General features: G+C 51.0%; 1 protein-coding gene across 1 annotated transcript in view; it reads right to left on the bottom strand.

The window, feature by feature from the left end:
- The window catches only part of LOC147118229 (uncharacterized), a 220,571-nt gene that overhangs the window by 123,594 nt on the left and 78,119 nt on the right, over positions 1 to 18,858 (bottom strand). Inside the window, exon 4 of the mRNA XM_085983685.1 lies at positions 4,945 to 5,976. Coding sequence (XP_085839811.1) covers positions 4,945 to 5,976 — 1,032 coding nt within the window. The remainder of the gene's footprint in view (positions 1 to 4,944; positions 5,977 to 18,858) is intronic.

Here is an 18,858-nt window from a genome sequence, read left to right as displayed (position 1 = left end):
CTTGCGATGGTGGCAGAGGACCGACGATGTCGACGTGTATGTGGTCGAAGCGGCGGCTGGGTACCTCGAAGTCTCCCAGGGGTGCTTTTGTGTGTAGCTGTACCTTAGCCCGTTGGCAGGTGAGGCAGGAGGTGGCCCAAGTCCGAACATCTTTGCTGAGGCCACGCCAGACAAAACGCTGGGAGAGGAGTTTGATGGATGCGCGGGCACCCGAATGGGAGAGCGCGTGTAGTGCATCGAAGATGCGGCGGCGCCAGGTTGCAGGGACGACCGGCCTGGGTTGGCCGAGTGAGACGTCGCAAGTGACTGCCGTGGCTTCGGGCCCGTGCGCGACCTTGGCTAGGCGTAGCCCTAGCAGGCTGGTAGCCGCCGAGAGGAGGTCTGGGTCCGTGAGCTGGGCCGCTGCTAGTTGCGCGTAGTCGACCGCGAGGTGATTCGCGCAGATGGCGGGACGGGAAAGGCAGTCGGCGACAACGTTGTCTCTACCGGAGACGTGCTGGATGTCCATAGTAAACTCGGACACGGCCGCGAGCTGGCGTTGCTGCCTAGCGGACCAGGGTTCGGTGTGCTTGGCCATCGCGTATGTGAGCGGCTTATGGTCCACGTACGCGGTGAAGGGGCGGCCTTCCAGGAGGAACCTGAAATGGCAGACCGACAGGTGGAGCGCGAGAAGCTCGCGGTCGAAAGTGGAGTATTTGACCTCCGGGGGGTGCAGTTGGCGGCTGTAGAAGGCAAGTGGCTGCCACGCGCCATTGACCCACTGCTCGAACACGGCTCCGACCGCATGGTCGGAGGCGTCGGTAGTGAGCGCGACCCGAGCATCAGCCCTCGGGTGCGCGAGCAGGGTGGCGTCGGCGAGCGCGTTTTTGGTGGCGTCGAAGGCGGCTGACGTGTCAGTGGTCCAGGCTACGTCCATCTTGCCGGATTTACCTCGGAGGGAGTCGTATAGGGGCTTCATGAGGGCTGCGGCTCTGGGGATGAACCTGTTGTAGAAGTTCACCATCCTGAGGAACTCCTGGAGGCCCTTGATGGTTTTGGGGCGGGGGAATTGCTGGACGGCCTGCGCCTTGTTGGGCAGGGGGACGGCCCCAGCAGGGGTGATGTGGTGACCGAGAAAATCGATCTCGGTTAGGCTGAATTGGCTCTTCGCCGGGCTGAGGATGAGCCCGTGTTGGGCTAGGCGCCCGAACAGGATGCGAAGGTGTTCCTGTTTGGAGGAGCTGGCCACGAGAATGTCATCTAGATAGACGAATAGGAAGTTCAGGTCCCGGAGGACTGAATCCATAAGGCGCTGGAAAGCCTGGGCTGCATTCTTGAGGCCGAAGGGCATCCTCAGGAACTCGAACAGGCCGAATGGGGTGATGACGGCCGTTTTGGGGATGTCCGCGGGGTGTACGGGGACTTGGTGGTAACCGCGCACCAGGTCGACCTTGGAAAAGACGGTTCATCCGGCCAGTCGGGCTGAGAAGTCCTGGATGTGTGGCACCGGGTATCGGTCGGGGGTGGTGGCGTCATTGAGGCAGCGGTAGTCCCCGCAAGGGTGCCAGCCTCCGCCGGGCTTGGGGGCGATGTGGAGGGGCGAGGCCCAAGGGCTGCTGGAGCAGCGGATGATGCCGAGTTGTTCCACGGTGGTGAACTCGGCCCGCGCAATTTCCAGCTTGGCCGGGTTGAGTCTGCGGGCGTGGGCAGAAACCGGGGGGTCGGTGGTGGGGATATAGTGCTCCACACCGTGTTTGGCGGCTTTGGCCAAAAAGGTCGGGTTAGTGAGGGTGGGAAACTCGGCCAGAAGTGCCGAGTAGTCGTCCGTGGCTCTGGCGAGGCAGTAGGTCATCAGGCCGGCCGAACGGGACGGGGTGAATGCGCCGGGGATGGGGGCCATAGTGTTGATGTCGACGAGGCGGTGCCTCGGAATGTCGACAAGGAGGCCGTGGGCGCGTAGGAAGTTGGCGCCGATGAGTGGGCAGAGGACCCTGGCTGTGAGGAACTCCCAGCGGTAGCGGCGGCCTGCGAGGTCGAGCGTGACCATGCGGGTGCCATATGTGCGGATGTCAGAGCCATTGGCTGCGGCCAGCGTGATACCCCGTGCGCCGCGTTGGATTTCGAGGGCGGAGGCGGGGGTGATGCTGTGCTGGGCCCCTGTGTCGCACAGAAATCGGCGGTTGGTTCTGTCATCGGTGACGTACAGTAGAGGCCCCTTTTGCCCCGCGGCCATCACGGGGGCCGGTGCGGTGGGGGAGTTTGAAAGTGCACGGTGGCGTGCAGCGTTGGGCCCTAGTGCCAAAACGGGTGTGGTAGTAACAGTGACCCAGAGTGGAAGGGCGGTCGGGCCGGGAAGACCGCGTGGTCGTTGCCGTGAGGTCGGGTGCGACGTCACGAGCGGACTGCGCCGAGAGCAGCCGGTCGGCCTTTTCGGCTATTTCATTCAGGTCCGTGGAGCCAGACTCCACAATGAGCGGGCGGATGCTGGCGGGGAGCTGCCGAATGAAAAGCGTGTGAAAGAGGGCGCCGGTGTTTTTGTCGTCCGAGAGGGACAGCATGTGGGAAAGCAGGTCTGATGGTGAAGCGTCACCAAGGCCGGGGAGGTCAAGGAGTTGGCAGTTGCGCTGGTAAGAGGACGTTTGAAATGTTTTAAGGAGCGCAGCCTTCAGATGTTCGTAATTGCCTTCCACTGGTGGATCCTGCACTGCTGCCCAAACCTTGGGGACTGTGGCATAGGTGAGAGAGGAGACGAGGTGGTCGTACTTTGTGGCGTCGACTGTAATGTGTTTCAGCCGGAATCTGGACTCAGCTTGAACAAACCAGGCTTTGGCCAGGTTCTCCCAAAAGTCCGGTAGTTTAACTGTGACTGCGTTTGTATCCGCCATGCTAGCTTAGGATTCGTCCTGAGTGTCGGGGTCACCAGTGTTGAGATAACGCAGCAAACGTGGGAGTCGAGACCAGAGTTAGTAAAACACAACTGCTTTAATCAACCTCATGGCAAAGAGGAACTGGAAAAGCCCGCGCATCCACTTAAATACTCCCCAGACAGGAAGTGCTCCCGGCAGCCTGTCCCTGTGGGAAACAAGTTGCTGGAGGAAAGGGCCTCCGGCTGGGGGCGCCTGCTTAAACTGTCCGTGCCGCCGTGAGCGGATTATGTCCAGTGGTGGCGTGTCGCCACACCCCACTGTTTAAAAAGGGTGGTAGAGAGAAAACGGGGAATTACAGACCGGTAGGCCTGACATCGGTGGTGGGGAAAATGCTAGAGTCCATTATAAAGGATGTAATAGCAGAACACTTGGAAAAAAGGCAATTATCTGAATGGCAATAGATTGGGAGAAGGGGAAGTGCAACGAGACCTCGGCGTCCTTGTGCGCCAGTCACTGAAAGTAAGCATGCAGGTGCAGCAAGCGGTTAAGAAGGAAAATGGTATGTTGGCCTTCATAGCGAAAGGGTTTGAGTACAAGAACAAGGATGTCTTGCTGCAGTTGTACAGGGCCTTGGTGAGACCACACTGAGTATTGTGTGCAGTTTTGGTCACCTTATCTGAGGAAGGACGTTCTTGCCATGGAGGGAGTGCAGCGAAGATTCACCAGACATACCTGGGATGGCAGGAATGACGTATGAGGAGAGATTGGGTCGATTGGACTTGTACTCACTGGAGTTTAGAAGAATGAGAGGGGATCTCATTGAATCTTATAAAATGCTAACAGGACTGGACAGACTAGATGCAGGAAGGATGTTCCCGATGGTAGGTGAGTCCAGAACCAGGGGTCACAGTCTAAAGATAAGGGGTAAGCCATTTAGGACAGAGATGAGGAGGAATTTCTTCACCCAGAGAGTGGTGAACCTGTGGAATTCTCTGCCAAAGAAGGCAGTAGAGGCCAAATCATTAAATATATTCAAGAAGGAGTTGGATATATTTCTTAAGGCTAAAGGGATCAAAGGATATGGGGAGAAGGCAGGGACAGGGTACTGAGTTTGGATGATCAGCCATGATTGCATTGAATGGCGGAGCAGGCTCGAGGGGCCGAATGGCCTACTCCTGCTCCTATCTTCTACGTTTCCATGTTTAGCTGCCATGGGAATGTTTGATGGGGCAGTGTAGAGGGAGCTTTACTCTGTATCTAACCCGTGCTATACCTGCCCTGGGAGTGTTTGATGGGACAGTGTAGAGGGAGCTTTACTGTGTATCTAACCCGTGCTGTACCTGCCCTGGGAGTGTTTGATGGGACAGTGTAGAGGGAGCTTTACTCTGTATCTAACCCGTGCTTTACCTGACCTGGGAGTGTTTGATGTTGACACCAGGGAATGTTAAAATGTTCCATTCCCCCACAATCTCGATGGTAATAAAATGCATAAAGTAACAGAAGCTTCTCTCCTGGACACAGATATTGAGAGGACTGGGAATGTCTGTAACTAGTCATCAATTAACTCGTCTTATCTTAGAAACAACGACTCAATCGACTGTGTTTCAAACAAATCTGATTTATTTATACAGAATATTAAATTGCAGCTCAGTTATTGGGGTTTTAACATCCACAAAATATAAGATGGCCACTAATAAATCCAGGAGGGAATTCAGGAGAAACTTGTTTACCCAGAGAGTGGTGAGAATGTGGAACTCGCCACTACAAAGAGTAGTTGAGGCTAAAAGTACAGATGCATTTAAGGGGAAGCCATGAGGGTGAAAGGAATAGGAGGATATGTTGATTGGGTTAGTTGAAGTTGGGTGAAAGGAGGCTCGTGTGGAGCATAAACACCGGCATGGACCAGTTGGGCTGAATGGCCTGTTTCTGTGCTGTACATTCTATGTAACACCATGAACAGTCAATCGAAGGGAATCATCAGCACAACAGTCTTAAAGATTAAACAGCAGTCCAAGAATTTATAATACATTCATCCATTCCATGTTCATGTCACCCCAGCTTTTTACAGGGCCCTGCACTACAGTACAGTGTGAACTCGCTGGTGTCTCAGCAGATGTGAAGACCGAGTGAATCCCTTCCCACACACGGAGCAGATGAATGGTCTCTCCCCAGTGTGAACTCGCTGGTGTCTCAGCAGATGCGAAGACTGAGTGAATCCCTTCCCACACACACAGGTGAATGTCCTCTCCCCAGTGTGAAATCGCTTGTGTTCGAGCAGAGTCGAGGGCTGAGTGAATCCCTTCCCACACACAGAGCAGGTGAATGGCCTCTCTCCAGTGTGAACTCGCTGGTGTATCAGCAGATTGGATGACTGAATGAATCCCTTCCCACACACAGAGCAGGTGAATGGCCTCTCCCCAGTGTGAACGCGCTGGTGTATCAGCAGATTGGATGACTGAGTGAATCCCTTCCCACACACAGAGCAGGTGAACGGCCTCTCCCCAGTGTGAACTTGCTTGTGTCTCAGCAGATTGGCTGACTGAGTGTATCCCTTTCCACACACAGAGCAGGTGAATGGCCTCTTTCCTGCTCCCTCCAGCTGGTGTTCCTTCAGCTCCTGGGACCTATTACTGTTTTTCCCACACTCGGAATGTTTCACCGGCCTCTCCCCAGTGTGAACTTGCTGGTGTGCCAGCAGATTCGAGGACCGAGTGAATCTCTTCCCACACACGGAGCAGGTGAACAGAATCTCTCCTGCTCTCTCCAGCTGGTGTCTCTTCAGATCCCGGGACCTTTGAAATCTCTTCCCACAGTCAGAACATTTAATCGGTCTCTCATCACTGTGAACAAACTGGTGTCTCAGGAGGGTGGCAGAATGAGAGAATCGCTTCAAAAACACGGAGCAGGTCAACGGTCTCTCATCAGCGTGGACAAGCTGGTGTCTCAGCAGCACGGAGGATGCAATTAATCCCTGCCCACACACGGAGTGGGGTAAAGGTCTCTCTCGATTGTGAAATTGCTGGGGTATCATCGGAGCGGATGACGGAATGAACCACTTCCGGAACAGCTGAACGTTCTCTTCCCAGTGTGTAGCCACTGGTGTCTCTTTAGCTACTTGTATATTTTGGAGCTCTTCCCACACTCAGAACATTTAAATTGTTTCTCATCAGTGAAAACTCGCTGGTGTATCAGCAGATTGGAGGAGTGACTGAATCAGGTCCTGATGAATTGAGCGACTCTGTCAGATCTTGGGGTGATGTTTGGTCTGAGCTTCCTGTCTGGAAATGCTCCACTTCTAAAACCCTGTAAAAGGAGTGTAGAAAGAGGTAAGAGGGAGAATGTTGCCTCATGTCCCCCTTTCCCAGCCCAGGGGCAGTGAAGCTGATTTTCAGGCCCCAGCTGCTGCACAGGTTGGTTGAAATAATCAACAGTAATGGCGGCTACAATCCCCACAAGCCCCCGCGCTCCAGAAAGCGCTGCGGCCGCCGCGCTGAGTTGTGGCTGACCCCGCGCATGCGCCCCATGGCCCCACCCTCTCCTGCTCCACAGGCGCCCGGCCCACACCGCGCATGTTCAGCACACAACCTGGGCCCCTGTCAATCATCCTCCCCCACGCCTGCACGCTGGGCCCGAGCTCCAGGCTGCCGCGCGGGGCTTTCTTTGTAAAGTCGGTGTTGGTTAAGAGCCGCAATCAGTGAGGGAAAGTGAGTTTTCCCCCCGATCCGATTCAGATCAGAGGAGGGGAGAGAATAAAGGGGAATCCAAACCTGAGAGTCCGAGGGCTCCGCAGGCAATGAATGGAGCGACTTCACTCGGGCGGAGCTGGAGAGCGCCTCAGGGGCACATGACTGCGGGCAGCGGGCGGGATTGATGTGTCCGCCGACCAATAGGGAGATAGATCCTGGGATCAATGGGCGGGTGGTGGGTGACGCACACTGGGGCGTCTTGACATCATAAAAGGTGCAGGCGTCATGACGTCAATACAACGTGTTTCTGCTGATTCAAGTCCAAATCATTGATATGGACCAATGTAAAAGTCTGATTAGGAAGTTTGCAGATGATGCAAACATTGTCCGTGTGGTTGATAATGAAGAAGAAAGCTGCAGACTGCAGGAAGATATCAGTGGACATAGAAGATAGGAGCAGGAGTAGGAGTAGGCCATTCGGCCCCTCGAGCCTGCTCCACCATTCAATGAGATCATGGCTGCTCCTCCAAATTCAGTTCCCTGTTCCTGCCTTCTCTCCATATCCCTTTATCCCTTTAGTATTAAGAATTTTATCCAACTCCTTCTTGAATATATTTAATGAATTGGCCTCTACTGCCTTCTGTGGTAGAGAATTCCACAGGTTCACCACTCTCTGGGTGAAGAAATTCCTCCTCATCACTGTACTAAATGGCTTACCCCTTATCCTTAGACTGTGACCCCTGGTTCTGGACTCCCTGAACATCGGGAACATCCTTCCAGCATCTAGTCTGTCTAGTCCTGTTAGAATTTTATAAGTTTTGATGAGATACCCTCTCATTCTTCTAAACTCCAGCGAGTACAAGCCCAATCGACCCAATCTCTCCTCATATGTCATTCCTGCCATCCCAGGTAGCAGCCTGGTGAATCTTCGCTGCACTCCCTCCATGGCAAGAACATCCTTCCTCAGATAAGGCGACCAAAACTACACACAATACTCAAGGTGTGGTCTCACCAAGGCCCTGTACAACTGCAGCAAGACACCCTTGTTCCTGTACTCAAACCCTCTAGCTACGAAGGCCAACATACCGTTTGCCTTCTTAACCGCTTGCTGCACCTGCATGCTTACCTTCAGCGACTGGTGCACAAGGACGCCCAGGTCTCGTTGCACTTCCCCTTCTTCCAATCTATTGCCATTCAGATAATAATCTGCCTTCCTGTTTTTGCCACCAAAGTGGATAACCTCGCATTTATCCACATTATACTGCATCTGCCATGCTTCTGCCCAATCACCCAACCTGTCCAAATCATACTGGAGTTTCTCGGCATCCTCCTCACAGCACACACGCCCACCCAGCTTTGTGTTGTCTGCAAACTTGGAGATATTACATCTAGTTCTCTTGTCTAGATCATTTACATATATTGTGAATAGCTGGGGTCCTAGGACCGATCCCTGCGGTACCCCACTAGCCACTGCCTGCCACTCGGAGAAAGAGCCATTTATTCCAACTCTTTGCTACCTGCCTGCCAACCAGTTGTCTATCCAAGTCAGTACCTTGCCCCCAGTCGCATGTGCCTTAACTTTACACACTAATCTCTTATGCAGGACCTTATCGAAAGCCTTCTGAAAGTCCAAATACACCACATCCACTGGTTCTCCCTTATCTATTCTACCAGTTACATCCTCAAAAAATTCCAGTAGATTAGTCAAGCACCTTTTGTGAATCCATGTTGACTTTGTCCGATCCAGTCACTGTTTTCCAAGTGCTCTGCTATTACATCTTTTATAATGGACTCTAGCATTTTCCCCACTACCGATGTCAGGCTTACCGGTCTATAATTCCCTGTTTTCTCTCTACCACCTTTTTTGAACAGTGGGGTAACATTAGCTACCCTCCAATCCATGGGAACTGTTCCAGAGCCTATATTGCTGGAAGATGGCCAGCAATGCATCTACTATTTCTAGGGCCACTTCCTTAAGTACCCTAGGATGTAGATTATCAGGCCCTGGGGATTTATCGGCCTTCAATCCCGTCAATTTCCCTAACACCATTTCCCTACAAATACTGATTTCTTTCAGTTCCTCCCTCTCATTAGCAGTAACATAGAAGATAGGAGCAGGAGTAGGTCATTCGGCCCCTCGAGCCTGCTCCGCTATTCAATGAGATCATGGCTAATCATCCAAACTCAGTACCCTGTCCCTGTCTTCTCCCCATATCCCTTGATCTCCTTAGCCTTCAGAAATATATCCAACTCCTTGACACGCTGTCCCCAGGTGAGAGTAGCTCAGTCAGCACAGAGCTGCGGCTGGAATCTGGGAGAGGGGCCGCAGGCAGCGGGCCTGGCAAAGGGACAGTCACTGATTGAATAATAAACAGGGGTAAGGGGACACTAACCTCATATCATATATATCTGTAGCTTAAGTAGACAGATTTTAAGCCAAACGATGGGACTGATGGCTGCAATTCCTGTGCCACGCGGGAACTCCGGGACGCTTCACGTGTCCTGGTGAACCGCGTGTGCAGGAAGCGCCTCCAGTGGCTGGAACTCAAGCTTAGGGTCTCTGAGCTTGGGGAGCGGCTGCAGTCACTGCCGGGCAGACGGGAGGCTGAGAGTTTCCTGGAGCGCACGTTCCAGGAGGTGGTCACCCCGCAGCCACAGAGAGTTTGTGGGAATGGTAACTGGGTGGCCGCCCAGCAGGGTTTGAGGAGGCAAGGCAGTGCAGGAATCCCCCGGGAGTGCGGCGCTCTCAAACCGGTTTTCAGTGCTGAATCCTGGTGAGGGTGACGACACCTCGGGGGGGAGTGCAGTCTAGAGCGCATCCACTGCACTGTGGGGCAAGGCCAATTTCAGTGGAGTGAGAATGGATCTGGCCCGGGTAAATTGGAATCAAAGATTGGCAGGAAAAACTGTAGAGGAACAATGGGCTGCCTTTAAAGAGGAAATAATTCGGGTAAAGTCGAGGTACATTCCCACTAAGGGGAAATGTAGGGCAACTAAAGTCAGAGCTCCCTGGATGACGAAAGAGATAGAGAGTAAGATGAAGCAGAAACAGAGCGTGTATGACAGATGTCAGGTCGAGAATACATCTGAGAATCAGGCTAAATATAGAAAGTTCAGAGGAGAAGTGAAAAAGAAAATACGAGGGGCAAAGAGAGAGCCTGAGAATAGAATGGCAGCTAACATAAAAGGCAATCCAAAAGTCTTCTATAGGCATATAAATAGTAAACGGGTAGTAAGAGGAGGGGTCGGGCCAATTAGGGACCAAAAAGGAGACCTATGCATGGAGGCAGAGGGTAAGGCTGAGGTACTAAATCAGTACTTTGCATCTGTCTTCACCAAGGAAGAAGATGCTGCCATAGACATAGTGAAGGAGGAGGTAGAGGAGACACTGGATGGGATAAAATTGATAAAGACAAGGTACTAGAAAGGCTGGCTGTACTTAAAGTAGAGAAGTCACCAGGACCGGATGGGAAGCATCCTAGTACGCTGAGGGAAGTGAAGGAAGAAAGTGCGGAGGTACTGGCCATAACCTTCCAAATCCTCATTAGAAACTGGGGTGGTGCCAGAGGACTGGAGAATTGGAAATGTTTCACCCTTGTTCAAAAAAGGGTGTAAGGACAAACCCAGCAACCACGGGCCAGTCAGTTTGACCTCGGTAGTGGGGAAGCTTTTAGAAACAAAAATCAGGGACAAAATTAACAGTGTGGATTAATTAAGGAAAGCCAGCACGGATTTGTTAAAGGCAAATTGTGTTTAACCAACTTGATGGAGTTTTTTGATGAGGTAACAGAGAGGGTTGATGAGGGCAATGCGGTTGACGTGGTGTGCATGGATTTCCAAAAGGCGTTCGACAAAGTGCCACATAATAGGCTTACCAGCAAAGTTGAAGTCCATGGAGGAAAAGGGACAGTGGCTGCATGGGTAGGGAATTGGCTAAGTGACAGGAAACAGTGAGTAGTGGTGAACGGTTGTTTTTCGGACTGGAGGAAGGTACACAGTGGTGTTCCCCAGGGGTCGGTTCTAGGACCACTGCTTTTCTTGATATATATCAATGACTTGGATGTGGGTGTACAAGGCACAATTTCAAAATTTGCAGATGACACAGAACTTGGAAGTATAGTGAACAGTGAGGAAGATAGTGATAGACTTCAAGTGGACATAGACAGGCTGGTGGAATGGGCGGACACGTGACAGATTAAATTTAATGCAGAAAAATGTGAACATAAGAACATAAGAAATAGGAGCAGGAGTAGGCCAATCGGCCCCTCGAGCCTGCTCTGCCATTCAATAAGATCATGGCTGATCTGATCCTAACTGCCAATCCACTATCCCAGAACCATCTCCTGAATCTAACAGAATTAGACACACGAAATAGGAGCAGGATCAGGCTACACGGCCCCTGGGCCCGCTCCGCTACCCACAGGGCCATGACCGATCCGAACCTAGACTCATGTCCAATTTCCTGCCCGCTCCCCGTAACCTTTAATTCCCTTTACTTCTAGGAAACTGTCTATTTCTGTTTTAAATTTATGTAATGACGTAGCTTCTACAGCTTTTTGGGGCAGCATATTCCATGGACCTACCACCCTCTGAGTGAAGTAGTTCCTCCTCATCTCAGTTTTGAAAGAGCAGCCCCTTATTCTAAGACTATGCCCCCTAGTTCTAGTTTCACCCTTCATCGGGAACATCTTCCCCGCATCCACCCGATCCAACCCCTTCACAATCTTATATGTTTCAATAAGATCGCCTCTCATTCTTCTGAACTCCAATGAGTAGAGTCCCAATCTACTCAACCTCTCCTCATATGTCCATCCCCTCATCCCCGGGATTAACCGAGTGAACCTTCTTTGTACTGACTCGAGAGCAAGTATGTCCTTTCTTAAGTATGGACACCAAAACTGTACGCAGTATTCCAGGTGCGGTCTCACCAATACCTTGTACAACTGTGGTATTGGTGAGACCGCACCTGGAATACTGCGTACAGTTTTGGTGTCCATACTTAAGAAAGGACATACTTTTTGGTAGAAAGAATGAGGAGAGGAAATATAAACTAAAGGGTACAATCCTAAAGTGGGTGCATGAACAGAGAGACCTGGGGGTATATGTGCACAAATCATTGAAGGTGGCAGGGCAGGTTGAGAAAGCAGTTAAAAAAAGCCTACGGGAACTTGGGCTTCATGAATAGAGGTATAGAGTACAAAAATGTTGAAATGATGATGAACCTTTATAAAACACTAGTTCAGCCTCAACTGGAGTATTGTGTCCAATCCTGGGCACCGCACTTTAGGAAGGATTTGAAGGCCTTAGAGAGGGTGCAGAAAAGATTTACGTGAATGGTTCCAGGGATGAGGGACTTCAGTTATGTGGATAGACTGGAGAAGCTGGGGTTGTTCTCCTTGGAGCAGAGAAGATTGAGAGGAGATTTGATAGAGGTGTTCAAAATCAAGAGGGGTCTGGACAGAGTAGATAGAGAGAAACTCTTCCAATTGGCAGAGGGGTCGAGAACCAGAGGACACAGATTTAAGGTGATTGACAAAAGAACCAAAGGCGACATGAGGAAAAACTTTTTGACGCAGCGAGTGGTTAGGATCTGGAATGCACTGCCTGAAAGGGCGGTGGAGGCAGATTCAATCACCGCTTTCAAAAGGGAATTGGATAAGTACCTGAAAGAGAAATATTGCAGGACATCAGATTCCTGGGGCAGGAGGGACCAGTTCTGGGGCAGGAGGGACCTGTCCAAGGTGGATGGGTTGCACCTCAACAGAGCTGGAACCAATGTCCTCATGGGATGGTTAACTAGTGCTGTGGGGGAGGGTTTAAATTAATTTGACAGGGAGATGGGCACCAGGATGAAACATTAGAGAGGAGAAACGAGGTGAAGAGAGGACTGGGAGAGACAAGTAGCACTAGAGGGACAGAATTGCTGGTCATCTTCCAAAATTCGATAGACTGGAACAGTTCCCATGGATTGGAGGGTAGCTAATGTAACCCCACTATTCAAAAAAGGTGGTAGAGAGAAAACAGGGAATTATAGACCGGTAAGCCTGACATCGGCAGTGGGGAAAATGCTAGAGTCCATTATAAAGGATGTAATAGCAGAGCACTTGGGAAACAGTGACAGGATCGGACAAAGTCAACATGGATTTACAAAAGGTAAATCGTGCTTGATTAATCTACTGGAATTTTGTGAGGATGTAACTGGTAGAATAGATAAGGGAGAACCAGTGGATGTGGTGTATTTGGACTTTCAGAAGGCTTCTGATAAGGTCCGACATAAGAGATTAAAGTGTAAAGTTAAGGCAAATGGGACTGGGGGCAAGGTATTGACTTGGATAAAGAACTGGTTGGCAGACAGGAAGCAAAGAGTTAGAAACATAGAAGATAGGAGCAGGAGTAGGCCATTCGGCCCCTCGAGCCTGCTCCGCCATTCAATGAGATCATGGCTGATCATCCAAATTCAGTACCCTGTTCCTGCCTTCTCTCCATATCCCTTGATCCCTTTAGCCTAAAGAAATATATCCAATTCCTTCTTGAATATATTTAATCAATTGGCCTCTACTGCCTTCTGTGGTAGAGAATTCCACAGGTTCACCACTCTCTGGGTGAAGAAATTCTTCCTCATCTCAGTCCTAAATGGCCTACCCCTTATCCTTAGACTGTGACCCCTGGTCCTGGACTCCCCGACCATCGGGAACATCCTTCCTGCATCTCATCTGTCTAGTCCTGTTACAATTTTATAAGTTTCAATGAGATCCCCTCTCATTCTTCTAAACTCCAGTGACTATAAGTCCAATCGACCCAATCTCTCCTCATACATCATTCCTGCCATCCCAGGTATCAGCCTGGTGAATCTTCGCTGCACTCCCTCCATGGCAAGAATATCCTTCCTCAGATAAGGCAAACAAAACTGCACACAATACTCAAGGTGTGGTCTCACCAAGGCCCTGTACAACTGCAGCAAGACATCCTTGTTCCTGTACGCAAACCCTCTCGCTACGAAGGCCAACATACCATTTGCCTTCTTAACCGCCTGCTTCACCTGCATGCTTACCTTCAGCGACTGGTGAACCAGGACCAGTACAAGATAGATTAAGGCGATACTTAGTACAACTAAATCAGGAGGTACAAGCACTAAATAAAGAAGTAAGGAACCAACAACAGCTTAAAGATCTAGAAAGGCAGAATGCTGTACTTAAACCAGACGAGTTGCACAGAATAGGTCAACAAGTAATGACGCAAGTTATCGGAAGGGAATGGGGCCCGTTGAATGGGGCCATATACTGTATTAATGACAAGTGATACGTGTGTTTGTCTACAGGAACCGATGGGTATGCGATGGAAGCAATGGACCCAGGTGAAACCATTTAACACTAAAGACCCCCATTCTACCCTCTCCTCTAGGGGAAAGAGCTCGGAAGATGACCAGACCTCTGTTTAAATTACAGATAAACATGGATCCAGTCGACCCTTTATATCAGAGGGTCCGTCTTGGGGGAAGCAGCTCGCCCGGTTAACCCCTACACCTGAGAACTCATTTTTAATGTGGAAGCAAGTCATCCTCGGTTCCGATGGACTGCCTAAGAAGAAAGAAGAAGATATAATTGGAGTAAGATTCTTTACTCCTGTACTCAAATCCTCTTGTAATGAAGGCCAACATATCATTTGCGTTCTTAGCTGCCTTTCACGACCACCAGATGTCCCAAAGCGCTTTACAGCCAACGAAGTACTTTTGAAGTGTAGTCACTGTTGTAATGTGGGAAACGCGGCAGCCAATTGGTGCACAGCAAGCTCCCACAAACAGCAATGTGATAATGACCAGATAATGTTTTTTCATCATGTTGATTGAGGGATAAATATTGGGCTCAAAACACCGGGGATAACTACTTTGAAATAGCACCACGAGATCTTTTACGTCCACCTGAGGGGGCAGACGGGGGCCTCGGTTTAACGTCTCATCCGTAGGACGGCACCTTTGAGACTGCAGCGCTCCCTCAGTACTGCCCCTCCGACAAAGCGGCTCTCCCTCAGTACAGTTCCTCCGACAGTGCGGCGCTTCCGCAGTACTGCCCCTCCGACAGCACGGCGCTCCCTTACTACTGCCCCTCCAACAGCACGGAGCTCCCTCAGTACTGACCCTCCGACAATGCAGCGCTCCCGCAGCACTGCCCCGCCGACAGTGCTGCGCTCCCTCAATACTGCCCCGCCGACAGTGCGGCGCTCCCTCAGTAATGCCCCTCCGACAGCGCGGAGCTCCCTCAGTACTGCCCCTCCGACAGTGCGACGCTCTCTCTGTACTGCCCCACCGACAGTGCGGCGCTCCCTCAGTACTGCCCCTCCGACAGTGCGGCGCTCCCTCAGTACTGCCCCTCCGACAGTGCGGCACTCCCTCAGTACTGCCCCTCCGACAGTGCGGCGCTCCCTCAGTACTGCCCCTCCGACAGTGCGGTGCGCCCTCAGTACTGCCCCTTCGACACTGCGGCACTCCCTCAGTACTGCCCCTCCGACAGTGCGGCGCTCCCTCAGTACTGACCCTCCGACAGTGCGGCGCTCCCTCAGTACTGACCCTCCGACAGTGCGGCGCTCCCTCAGCACCGCACTGGAGTGTCAGCCTCGCTTTATATGCTCAAGTCCCTGGAGCAGGATTTGAACCCACAACCTTCTGACTCTGACATCCACTGAGCCACAGCTGACTCCAGTCTTTTACAGTTTCATCATAACTTCCTTGCTTTTTGCACTCTACGCCTCTCCTAAAGCAGGGGAGTTATGATGAATTGTTAAACAGTTGTTTTTGCAGAGTGACCAAGGCTGCCTGTAGGAAACAATTGTGCATTTGAAAGCAGCTTGTATTGTGAAGCTTGTGCCCCTTTGCCAGGCCCGCTGCCTGCGGCCCCTCTCCCAGATTCCAGCCCCAGCTCTGTGCTGACTGAGCTGCTCTCACCTGGGGACAGCACGTCACAATCGGCCCCAGCGCACCTGAGCTGGAGACGAGGCCCCGCCCCCTTGCCGCGCCGCCATTGGTTGGAGGACCAGGCCGCCCAGTTCAGTCCTCCCAGCTCAGCCCTCTTCCTATTGGTCAGCGCTCCCGTCACTGAGAATCACGTTGTTGCGGCTCAATCCGCTCCGTTCGGTGTCCGCGGAGGTTCCGCCCGTCCGACTCTCAGGTTTGGTTTTTCTCGTATTTTACTTTATAATCGCGCTCTCCGCTCCCCCCTCACCTCGATTTAAATCGATTCCCCAACACTTGACTTTACTCCGGCCGCTGATTCCGCCTCTTCCCCCGGGCCCGGCCTTCCGACTGCTCCCCGTAGGCCCCGCGCAGCCGCACTGGAAGGGGAAGGGAGGGTGATTGACAGGTGACGATTGATAGAAGCGCCTGCCCGCGCTGTGATTGGTGCAGGGGAAGTCAAGTGGGCGTGTCCGGCCCCCGGGCCCACGTGGGGGAGACAAAGGCTGGCTGGAGCGCATGCGCAGCCCGCCTCGCACCGTTGGGAAGCTTTTCAAATTTTTTTTTTGCGAAACAAATTGAAAACACTCATTAATTCCCCCAACCTCCTCCCCTCTAAAGTGCGATTATTATTATTTTTGTTTTTCCTCATTTGTGTGGGGTGTCTTTTTTTTACCTTACGGTGGCGTGCGCCGATCCAACCGACCCCTGGGCGTTGCGTGCTGGCGTCAGCGCGTAAGCGGAGGGGGGTGATTGACGCGAGGTGCCCACCAATCAGGAGCGCGGAAAACGCTGGGAGGACCTGGCGGGCTGACGGTCCTCCAACCAATGGCGGCGCGGGAGGGAGGGGGGCGGGACCTCGGTGGGCTGCAGGCCGCTTTCCTGCTTTCATTGTCTGCAGGAGCTGTTAAAGGGAAGGGGAGGAGGAGGTGGAAAAAACCCCAGCTTGTGAGTGTTTATTCCTTTACATTACCTTTATTGCAATGCTATTCATCAACTGCATTCATTTGAAAATAAGTGAACCTTTTCTCTTTTCGACTTTTATCCAGAACAAAGAGCCCTGGTGCTGTGAACATTTTGGTGGGCAGACACTTTTAAGGGGACAAAGACCAGCATTCTTCCTCCTCTCTCTCTCTCTTGTGAGTATTTGTGGTGGGTGAGTCAAAGGGGACTGCGGCCCCTTTTCCAAGAAAATTAGTGCTTGGCCATTTAAAGGGGAATGGGTGCCCCCCCCCAGGTATTTAAAGGGGCAGTGCCTCTCTCTCTATCATGTAAGAGCAGGGAGGTTCTGCTTGAACTGTACAAAACACCAGTTAGGCCACCGGCTAGAGTGCTGCGTGCAGTTCTGCTCGCCCCATTGCAGTAAAGATGCGACTGCTCGAGACGGGAGATTTACGAGGATGTTGCCAGGACTAGAGAATTTCAGCTACAAGGAAAGATTGAATACATAGAAACATAGAAGATAATCTACATCCTAGGGTACTTAAGGAAGTGGCCCTAGAAATAGTAGATGCATTGCTGGTCATCTTCCAAAATTCGATAGACTCTGGAACAGTACCCATGGATTGGCGGGTAACTAATGTTACCACACTGTTCAAAAAATGTGGTAGAGAGAAAATGGGGAATTACAGACCGGTAAGCCTGACATCGGTAGTGGGGAAAATGTTTGAGTCCATTATAAAAGACGTAATAGCAGAGCACTTGGAAAACAGTGACCGGATCGGACAAAGTCAACATGGATTTACAAAAGGTAAATCGTACTTGACTAATCTACTGGAATTTTTTGAGGATGTAACTGGTAAAATAGATAAGGGAGAACCAGTGGATGTGGTGTATTTGGACTTTCAGAACGCTTTCGATAAGGTCCCGCATAAGAGATAGAAACATAGAAGTGTAGAAGATAGGAGCAGGAGTAGGCCATTCGGCCCCTCGAGCCTGCTCCGCCATTAATTGCGATCATGGCTGATCATCCAAGTTCAGTACGCGGTCCATACTTTCTCCCCATACCCCTTGATCCCTTTAGGCGTAAGAAATATATCCAACTCCTTCTTGAATTGGCCTCTACTGCCTTCTGTGGCAGAGAATTCCACAGGTTCACCACTCTCTGGGTGAAGAAATTCCTCCTCATTTCTGTCCTAAAAGGCCTACCCCTTATCCTTAGACTGTGACCCCTGGTTCTGGATTCCCCGACCATCGGGAACATCCTCCCTGCATCTAGTGTGTCCAGTCCTGCCAGAATTTTATAAGTTTCAATGAGATCCCCTCTCATTCTTCTAAACTCCAGCGAAAACAAGTCAAATCGACCCAATCTCTCCTCATACGTCATTTCTGCCATCCCAGGGATCAGCCTGGTAAATCTTCGCTGGACACCTTCCATGGCAAGAACATCCTTCCTCAGATAAGGCGACCAAAACTGCACACAATACACAAGGTGTGGTCTCACCAAGGCCCTGTATAACTGCAGCAAGACATCCTTGTTCCTGTACTCAAACCCTCTCGCTATGAAGGCCAACATACCATTTGCCGCCTTAACCGCCTGCTGCACCTGCATGCTTACCTTCAGCGACTGGTGCACAAGGACACCCAGGTCTCGTTGCACTTCCCCTTCTCCCAATCTATTGCCATTCAGAAAATAATCTGCCTCCCTGTTTTTGACACCAAAGTGAATAACCTCACATTTATCCACATTATATTGCATCTGCCATGCTTCTGCCCAATCACCCAACCTGTCCAAATCATCCTGGAGTTTCTCGGCATCCTCCTCACAGCACACACGCCCACCCAGCTTTGTGTCGTCTGCAAATTTGGAGATATTACATCTAGTTCCCTTGTCTAGATCATTAATATATATTGTGAATAGCTGGGGTCCAAGGACCGATCCCTGCGGTACCCCACTAGTCACTGCCTGCCACTCGGAAAAAGACCCGTTTATTCCAACTCTTTGCTTTCTATCTGCTAACCAGTTCTCTATCCAAGTCAATACCTTACCTCCCAATCCCATGTTCCTTAACTTTACACGCTAATCTCTTATGTGGGACCTTATTGAAAGCCTTCTGAAAGTCCAAATACACCACATCCACTGGTTCGTCCTTATCTATTTTACTAGTTACATCCTCAAAAAATTACAGTCGATTAGTCAAGCACTATTTACCTTTTGTAAATCCATGTTGACTTTGTCCGATCCTGTCACTGTTTTCCAAGTGCTCTGCTATTACATCTTTTATAATGGACTCTAGCATTTTCCCCACTACCGATGTCAAGCTTACCGGTCTGTAATTCCCTGTTTTCTCTCTACCACCTTTTTTTTAATAATGGGGTAACATTAGCTACCCTCCAATCCATGGGAACTGTTCCAGATTCCATCGAAAACCCAGCAGCTTCT

This window comes from Somniosus microcephalus, chromosome 4 (assembly GCF_052327205.1).
Source record: "Somniosus microcephalus isolate GS21.2 chromosome 4, FLI_Smic_1.0, whole genome shotgun sequence".
Lineage (NCBI taxonomy): Eukaryota > Metazoa > Chordata > Chondrichthyes > Squaliformes > Somniosidae > Somniosus > Somniosus microcephalus.
This window is presented reverse-complemented; position numbering and strand designations above follow the sequence as displayed.